General features: G+C 40.9%; 1 protein-coding gene across 23 annotated transcripts in view; it reads left to right on the plus strand.

The window, feature by feature from the left end:
• LOC107269770 (dystrophin, isoforms A/C/F/G/H) overlaps nucleotides 1-9,634 on the plus strand; it is a 261,027-nt gene that overhangs the window by 28,857 nt on the left and 222,536 nt on the right. For all 23 annotated transcript variants that reach the window (XM_025087112.1, XM_025087115.1, XM_025087118.1 and 20 more), the window contains 8 exons: nucleotides 79-306; nucleotides 397-912; nucleotides 1,046-1,683; nucleotides 2,106-2,253; nucleotides 3,065-3,178; nucleotides 3,366-3,542; nucleotides 3,627-3,734; nucleotides 3,821-3,929. In XM_025087112.1, the coding sequence (XP_024942880.1) occupies nucleotides 79-306; nucleotides 397-912; nucleotides 1,046-1,683; nucleotides 2,106-2,253; nucleotides 3,065-3,178; nucleotides 3,366-3,542; nucleotides 3,627-3,734; nucleotides 3,821-3,929 (2,038 nt within the window). The remainder of the gene's footprint in view (nucleotides 1-78; nucleotides 307-396; nucleotides 913-1,045; nucleotides 1,684-2,105; nucleotides 2,254-3,064; nucleotides 3,179-3,365; nucleotides 3,543-3,626; nucleotides 3,735-3,820; nucleotides 3,930-9,634) is intronic.

Below are 9,634 nucleotides of genomic sequence, written 5' to 3' on the forward strand. Positions count from 1 at the left end.
AATTCTCATTATTTTAATATCGTGCACTGTATATTTATATAAAAAATGTATGACACGTAAAGGATTATTTTTCTTCAGATAAAAACAGAAAGACCTATGAAATTCGCAACGCGAAAAACCGAAGCTAATCAAGCACTTAGCGATGCGGGATCATCTCGAGCGCAGGGTAGTCCATCCAGAGCGGGACTAGAAAGAGAGATCATTGACTTTGAGCAAGCCGCTCAATTGATGCTGCGCAGAATGGACGTGATGCTGATGACTCTAAATGGAGTGGGAAATGAGAAAAATCCTGTCAGACGTCTCGAGGTATTTTTCTTTTTGAGAAATATATTTTTCTCATATTTATACAATTTTCATCTTATCTAATCGATTCTGTTTGCATCCTTTTAATCGTAGATTCTCAAAGACGAAGTAAGCTGTTTAAAACCCGATGCCGCCAGCTTGATAAGCAAAGGCGATGGTTTAGTTATGACTGTTCATATGACCGATCCCGTGCGTGCTGAGAAGATCAAGAACGAACATCATGATAAACTGAGGAGCAAATTGCATCAAGTGATGTCGGAAGCTGAGGCACGACGGCAGCAGGCACAAAAATCTGACGAGATGCTGAGGCAGTATAACAAGCTGGTCACAGAATTTGAAACCTGGTTCGTCGACGTTCCGTTAAAATTGGAGCAGGCCAATAATTACGAAGGTCAATTGGAATTATTTACTGAGGAGTTCGATGCGAAACAAGAGCAAATACGTAAATTGAACGAATTAGGGAGCGAGTTGAAGAAGCTAAATATTGGGCACTCTGATCTTGTACGTTATAGTATCAACAGTAGATGGCAAGAGATAAGCTCGCAGTTCAAGAGATTTAGTGGCAGTAAGGACAAAGAGAAGCACGTCACTGATAAAAAGATGGAATTGGTACGTGTTCACTTTTACGATATTCCGTAATTATTTTCTTCAATCTCTGTTTTAATTTCGTATTTAAAGTTTCTCATAAGTTATCCAAAATGATCGCTTAATGTTTTTCACATAAATATTATTATTGTTAAAGGATATTGGTGGAATGACGACCCAGGATTTCGTCACAAGAGTAAATAAGTTGAGAGAAGCAATATCAACAATATCACGATCGTTAAATTCGACTCCATTAAACGGGAAGGATTACGAACTGTTTCCAAGTCAAGAGGAGTGCTTAAAGAAGATAAGCAATGCTTTGAACATACTAAAGCCAAGCGTCGAGGAGATAGGCTACGTTTGTGAAACTCTTGTACGACAATCTCGAAGAGACCAAGCCGATCACATGCGTCGCATGGTGGAGAAATTAAAAGACGAATGGTTAAATGTAAATCACAAGAATACAGAGCGATATAATCGCTGGACAAAGTGTCATGAGAATTGGAAGGAACTTCACAATGCATGCTGGTCGTTCTCCGAGTGGCTAGAAAAGACGGAAGAGGCATTTAAGAAAATAAACAGTGCGGGACCCTCGAAGGGATCTAAGACAAAAGTTTCAGAATTAGAACAAGAGGTATCTAGAATGCAACGTATCATAAATGCCATCACAGCTCAAAACGCTGAGATCCTGAATCGATCGTCACCCGAGGACGTTGCAGATTTACAAAAAATTGTAGAAAATCTAAGGCGTCGCTGGCAGCACTTGATAAACGAGTTAAACGCGCGGAAGGAACGGTAAGATTGTATTGAGTTGCGTAAAGTTTAATTGCTTTGGGAAAGAAATTGATTAATACCATAGACAGTCGTAGCTCTGAAGACGTACAGTTCGAACTCTCTTTGTGCGTCTGCCTTATACATACATATAAAAAGTTAACTTGAATGTATGGTAGGCATGAGACATAATCCGGGAGGCTTCTGTTCTCTCCATTGAGCTATTTTAGTTGGGGCTTGACTGTCGCGCCGAGTCGAACGCACTCCGAATAACTTTCGACAAATGTCATGTGTTTTGCCGGTATAATGCTAGTGACTTAGTACCTGATTATATGGGTGATTTTGGATCAATAATTTGTACGTTACGATCACTTGCATGATTGTGAAATGAATACTATTGCTATAGGACTGTTTTGAATGTGCTGAAGGATACTTTGTGATTTAAGGAATCTCGCCATGGAGAAGAAAGTTAATAACGACGACAGAGTATTGGATGCTGCGTACAACATCATCGATCAAGTTAATTCTTTACGGGCTTCCACAGCTAATCCGTCAGATGACACTTCACTCTCAATAAGACTGTCAATGATTAAGGTACGTTTGGTTGTATTTACGTTTAATTATAACGCTAATATTCGTTACGTCAATATTCTGACTCTTGAATCATTTTAAAACAATTGATATATTTTTTGTATGCCTCATTTACATTTTATTCATTAAAATCTGACAGTTTATAAAGTTATATAAATATACCCGCATAAATTGAACTTTGTAATTCAGCCTTGTTGTCTAATAATTTTTATAAGTTGATTGATATGTCATGATGCGATTCAATAGTCTGATAGTGTAATGTATCACAGCGATACATCACATCCCACACATTTCTGACTTTTACCCTAAATGCACTGGTACGCTTATGACAACGTATAGTTGGCTTTGAAATGTAAGCGCACATCAACATTTTATCTGCACTTCCTCGTATTGCACTTTGATATTTCGAGACTTGACTGCAGTGCAATTAAATAAAACGAATTGCGTCCTAATAATATCACCATGTTTCCTGACTCTGGTGGCTGATCCGTGCCAAGACTCAAATAGCATTGAACTCCAATTTTGGTCTACTTTACTAATATGTTTTCCTGGACACAATATAACCTTTATCAAACAAAAGGCCCATACTAATAGCTGTATGGCAGCCAGTAATAACAGTAAAGTACACCAGCTATTTCGGTACGACTGTGGACGTATTTCATTAGCATGGGGTTACCCTGAAAATAGGTCTTATCCCACAGAGATTTTATAGTTCAGTGGTCCATAAATAACTACGGTGTATACACCAAAAATAAACGTAATTGTTAATATTGTACCACAACATTTTTTTTTCACATAATTTATCGGTATACAGGCAAAAGAAGAAGAGTTGATCTCGCGTAGAAGAAGCATGGAGGCGCTACGCAATCAACATAATATTTCACGTAGCGAGGAAGACTACAATAAGATTTTCATCGACATGGAGAAGGTATTATTATTCTTTTGATATATTTTATATGTAAATTTTAATTTAACGATACCGGTACTCCAAGCCGGAAGTTTTACTGGGCTTTTTTTTTTCACCCTCTATACGTATTGTTTATACGTCGTGTTTTACGCCTAAGGGCGTTACCGTTACATATTTATCCTTTCAAAATTTTATATGCGCATTTCAGGCCGGCACAAATCTTTCATCTCATCGTGAGTACGTCGAAAATAAGCTCGCGTCCCTGAAGAAATACGTACACAGTTTGGACACTGTGATGACGTGGGTCATGGAAACTCGCACGAGGCTTAATATTTCTCGTGAATTACCACAGCAGGAACGAACTAAAGTCATCGATAATATCATGGTAAGTATACTCGAGTTTTCGAGGCAGAAGTAGCTACCCCTGTATTAACTTGGTTGTTTACGCCCCTGACGTTTACATTTACAGGTCGCTGTAATGGATCGTGAGATGGAAGTGAAGGATGTTCTTGAAAATTATACCAACATAGAGAAAGAGTGCGAATCAGCAAAGCAGCCAATATCCGTTGAGCTCCAGGTGAGGATTATATTTGCCTATGAAGTTATCGACAGTTGATATGAAATCAATGATTATAACGTCCAATGCTTTTTCTTGTTCTCTAGGAAAAGTTAAAGAAGTTACGCGAAGACTGGCAGTTTGTGAAGAATCGTGGTGAACCACCGGAAATTGAGGCATCGTCAGCTGGAGCGTCCGCGTCGAAAGTGCAGAGAGGTAAGTTTACTGTTTCGAGTAACCCATAAAATCTGTTCCGAGCATTGAAAAATACGAGGCACCTTCCAAAGACACGTTATGTGCATCAACGATAAGTAATGCTACAATAAATATAAAAAAGGAGTAATATCTTTCATAGGCAAACGCGTATCGATATGCAGGATATACTTTTCTACTTTACCAAAGTATATACATACTATATATATACAATCAATAATGGTCTGTATTCATCGGAATTTTTCATTCTTTACATTTCCATCTGTGATATCCGATATTTGACGTTTACCTTTTCGGATGAAAACCTTATCAGGAATTCTATCATGTCTACCACTGATCCTGATTTTGTCAGCTTAAATCTACATCTGGATGTTTATGTAGTTTGGAAAGAGCTCCAAAGCCATCAGCGTTCAGCAGCTAGTCTCGGATTGTTAGTTACTACCCCAGGGTGTGTTTTCGATAACACCGTATACCCTCATGGTATAGGAGCTCTAATCGAGAGTGGGAGTGCGTTGGTGATAAAGGGATTTGAAGGGTAGGAAGACAGGGTACCGTGAGTAACGAAACACAGTATAGATACATTGGAGGGGGATGGTCAGGGGTGAGAGATAGGAGGACAAATGCATGTCAAGGGTGGTGGTATTTGCAGCGGTAGCTTCCACTATGGTAATTGTATTGGACTGCTTTGTGGGATGATCCATATTACTGACTTGTAGTTGCACTGGGTAGTCATGATAAAATTCATTTTATCACATCGCAGCTCTAGGCTTATTGGTTTACCTACTCATTTCCCAGACTTGTCAAACATTATTGAGACTGTTATATTGGCAGCATGTTAGGGTTCGGAGGGTGATATCCTTATCGTAATTTTGATACACGACCGTTTGATGTAGCATCCGATCCTTTTTTTTTTGCATTACTTTAAAATATGTGTCGTGAGTCGCATAGCGATCTGACACTTTTTTCTGGGTTACTTCGCTGCTCTCGTTCTTCACTTTGGTATTGGAAAGCATCAGGAAGTGGAACTATCGGTGGGAGCTGAAATTGTACATCTTGGAAAGAGTAGTGGAGATGGTACGCGTCATGAGAGACCCCTTAGGCTAAAAGCTTTCGGTGAGAAGATCTCGAGGAGTAGGCCGTCTATTTAAAGGGGATGCACGGATAGGTGCCTCTTTGCTCGTAAGTGACATCTTTGTCTCTTTAACTTCGTTCATTCTTTTTTTTTCAACCATTATTTATACAGACCCTTCCAGTCACAGTACGAAGCAGATCCGGGAGGACTATCGCCTTGGCTCTGAGTAGTATCTTCCAAGATGGCGGACTCTGTGAAAGTATATTGTTGCATGCGGTATCGAGAAGGAGCGGCAGAGAGTATTAAAGTTTCAAAGTTGAGCGAAATTCTCAAAGTTCCTGTCGAGGATCTTTTCTGCATCGTCAGACACTTCACATCCTCCGAGGTTTTCCTACTGTAAATGACAAACTTTGTATCTGAAAATGTTGACCCACTCGTTAACAACTATATAAGATCCCTCGAGTAGATCACAGTGCACTTTTTGGAGCTTCTCATCGTCCAAGTAACGACTGCAATCGGCAGTAGAACTTTTGTCAATTTGATATCATCGATCCCATTAATTTGTTCACGTATCCCATTAATTTTTTTTCATACCAAAAGCGTCATCCACGTCGTCGAATTTAGGTCTTTTACTTTTTCCTCTCACCTGTCTACAACCTTTTTATCCGGGTCGCACGAATTATAGCTCAACAGTGAAATATATCTTATGATTGTTCAACGTGGAATTGGATCGAAGGAGCCTATCGTTACCGAAGCGACGACAGTTTCTTCCTGTCGTAAATACCGACGCCGGTAGACGCAGGCTGTGATCGATAATCCTCTGGAGGAAGGAAAGTCAAAAAACACGAAGGAGAAGTCTTATTTATAGTTTAACGTCATCCTTACCTTCTTACCTCTCGATGGTATCTGAGCAATTATCGACATTAGCTCGATTCTCCCCCCGGGACTGTGAATTATCCTTCGTCCTTAACTGCCAACATTTTTCTGTGGCTCGCATCTGCCAGCTATTACGTAATGACAAAATTCAACGTAACAGACTTCGGTGAGCCTTATTGATACCTCCTCGGGCGGCATCTCAACAAGTGTTTGTCGAGAGCAAGCGGCCGAGCAAGCGGCTGAGAGATTTCGATGGGGGATGCGCGACCGAGAGCGAATAGGTACACAAGAGACGAGGGCTGTTTTCCTCAAATTCAATCTGTTGCCTCAATGTGATTTTCTATGCCGAGGCGTACGCCTTGAAGGCTTGTTTTCATTCTAGCGACGCAAATTGCTAAAAGATAGATAAACGGTTAGATCGAGTTCAGTGATGACTGTACCTGTATGTATATACGCATATACATGCGGTACGTATCTAGGGGAATCCGGAGGGAGCGGGGGAGACCCTAACAGAAATTGGCATTCCTGGTTCATCGTCGTGGCGTCTAACTTCTAGACACATGTACCTAGGACTAATTTTAACTTAGGTCAGAGAACCCAAGCGGCTTTTGTATAAATGCAAACACGCGCGGCAGCTTCGCGGTAGACCAAAATTATTCACCCTACGTCAAATAGCTTTAGTACGATAGCAAGGAAACGAAAAATGGAAAAATAGTCGAGAGAACACGGTTACGCAATGATCATCCAGAAATACGATGCGCGGTTAGCCGATTCGGCTTTCGAGCCTCAAAGAAATCAATATTGATAACGGGGGCTAAGTGTACCTTAAAGTTTGTAGCTCGATGGAGACGCTTCGTGTTACGAATTTTTTTTTTTTAATAGCTATCCCGCGCGCACACCCGGTACACTCTTCGTCATTCTTTATCGTCGTCGTCCACTTTCGCTTATTGCAGACTAGCCTTCTAGTATCTACCCTCTTGTTCCGGGTACTTGTATCTCAAACGTACTCTGGCGTACAGTGAATTTATATTACACCGTCACGCACAAGGTCGCTGTGGATTCGCTTTAACATTCATTAGTTCCCCATGGTAGTGGCCGTCGAGTACACACTAGACTTGCAGACGTATATCCACTTGGTTAACAGAGGATATTTCAAGTCCTTACAAAGGAGAGTCTAGCATCTGAGAGATCATTAGAGAGAATCTAACCTTATCGAAGGTATCGGCTACTGGCCTTGGTTAATGACCCGAACGAATATTCACGGTTCATTAATGCTAGAACGATTGTTGTTTTTTTTCCCCTTCTGTTTTTCTCTCTTTTTTCCTTTTTTCTTTTTTTTTTTTAACCGGTTCCATCGGTTCATTTATGTTTACCGTGAATCGGGAGTGGATCCGAAGTTTGTTTACGAAGCAGTTTCCAATTCATTAAAATGCTACCCTTGGCGTATCTTTCGCTAGGGAGAAACCTTCGCTGTCGTCGTTGTCCTCGCTGCTCTGGCACGTTCGGCTGCTGCTTGCTTCTTTGCTCGCTCGATGTTATTTTCCCATTTCCCATTAGCGTAGTCGGAGGAGAAGGAGCCGATCGAGGCGACGAGAGGAAGAAGAAGGGTGGATACGATGTTCAGCGAAGGGATGCGAAGAGCCGCGAAGAGGATATATCCAGTCTCCCTTAGGTGCCCTTTGCACTTATTTTATTTAATATTTGAGAGTGTCGCTTGATCGCTACTACGGGGTATGCATGACGTGGCTACGGCCTTGTGGGTATTATATGATAGTTACGGATAGGGGGGGTACCGTGTTGAGGCGCTGGGGCCTGGGTAGACGTCAAAGAGAACCTTCGTCCCTGGAGACTCCCGTCTCTTCTTGCGCGCCCGAAATATTTCATAAACTTTCCTGGACCGGATTCTTGTTGCTCGGGAAGAAAAGAAAGTTAATTTAAAATGCCCTCCGGTCCCTGTTCTTTCTAAGCGCACGTGGGGCTGAGATCTGCCAGCGCCCCTTGCTGTTTTATGGAAACGCCCTGAATGTCGTGAATAATTTTTTTTATCACTCTTGCCATTCGCGTTATGTTATTTTTTTCTTATTCATGATAAACGTCGACACATTGTTATTATCTTTTTAAGTACGGGTTTTTTTTCTTTTTTTTTTTTTTTTCGTATTTTTCTGTTCATTTTATTGTTCGGTACGATAAAAGAAATTTTTTTTGTTTGTTTCAGGTGAGTCACGTCATTCTAGGATAAGGATTCTGAACGTATGGGTAAGTCCATATGATTATAGTATTATGTATAGCTCTCAATTTTATTTTCCTCGTGAATACGCTGTCGGTATCGTGTACCGAGTGGAAAATAATACAGCTCGGGAAGTTCGTAAAGCAATGAAATTCTATTTTCCGCTAGCTAGTAACTTTCTCGAAAGAAATAACACTCCAATTTTCGATTTACCGTTGTCGCTTGTATCTCGAGACTTTCCACGTAAGAGCGGTCCTCCGGTCACCCTCGTAAACTGCCTGGAGGTTCAGGTGGTCGAAACTCTCGTGATCGACAGTCTCGATAAATCCCAGCGTGACTCTCAAGCGGAAATTCACATAGCGAAGTGCAGAGTGGCCTGTGCGTCCTGTATTATAAATTATGTATAGTAGCAGCGATGGAAATGCATCGATTCCAATACCGCATTTCCCATAGGAGGTTAGGTTAGCAGAAACGCCCGGCAAGGGAATTGTAACGGCATTGAAAGTTTTATGAGAACAGCTTAAAAAATTTTTTTTTTTTTTTCCTTTGTTTTTATCCCAATACAAAGAAAACGGAAATTGTTCAGGGCGGTATGGTCTTTTCGGATGATTTCACTCGATTTAGACAAGTTGCATTGTTTCCAAATTGGTCGTGCAATGCGCGACGCTGTTGTTTGAATTTTTTTACCTCTACCTTTCGGTTAACTGAATTTTAAGTTAGGTTGGGACACATCGCCTCGAACTACACAATTTTCCAATATGGTTGACGCAGGCCTTTGTAACAATTTTCCAATACTGGTGGATACACCTGGTCGGGCAGAAAATGTTTTTGTTGGATAACTGAGTTCCTTAGCTTCGCGTCAAAAGGAAATTGGACTCGTTTGGGCTGTCATCGCAATTGGATTATCTCAACGCCGAACCGTACGAGGCTGAAATAATGAAATAGGGCTCATAAAGATTCGCCGATTTATTCGACCATCCGAGCACACGTCGATCGGCCGTTTCATTCGAGGTGACGATCATCCAGAAAATGATACCACGTGATTGTCCCTGGCGAATCTCGGAAACTTTTTTACTGTTAACTCCATCGTATTTATTGGATAGAATTTACGAGATTCTGAACTGTAACAACCAAGATGTTGATACGTTACGATTTTATACGTATATTATATAGTCGATCGTCAAAATTAATAATAATCAAATTTTAATACCTATATAACCATAGTCAACTACAGTACGTTCCATACAAGTTCCTGATAGGCGACCTTTTGTATCTTATAAATGACGATTCGTTTGTTCGGTCTAGTATATGTCTCTCTCTCGCTCTACCCTTTGATACCAGAGCCAATTTCTATCGATTCCATGAGTCTGATTGTAACCTCTTATAGATTCCCACCCTTGATACGGCCGATCCCTTGGTCTAGGCTGCTATTGTTTGTCGAAGGTGCCAAATAAACCCGTGCACGTAGTACCTCGTATAAAACTACCCTACTTGTCTTTAGTCAAGCCCCCCCCCCCCCCCCCCCCTTCCAAC

Source organism: Cephus cinctus, unplaced genomic scaffold (assembly GCF_000341935.2).
Source record: "Cephus cinctus unplaced genomic scaffold, Ccin1 Ccin1_scaffold0690, whole genome shotgun sequence".
Lineage (NCBI taxonomy): Eukaryota > Metazoa > Arthropoda > Insecta > Hymenoptera > Cephidae > Cephus > Cephus cinctus.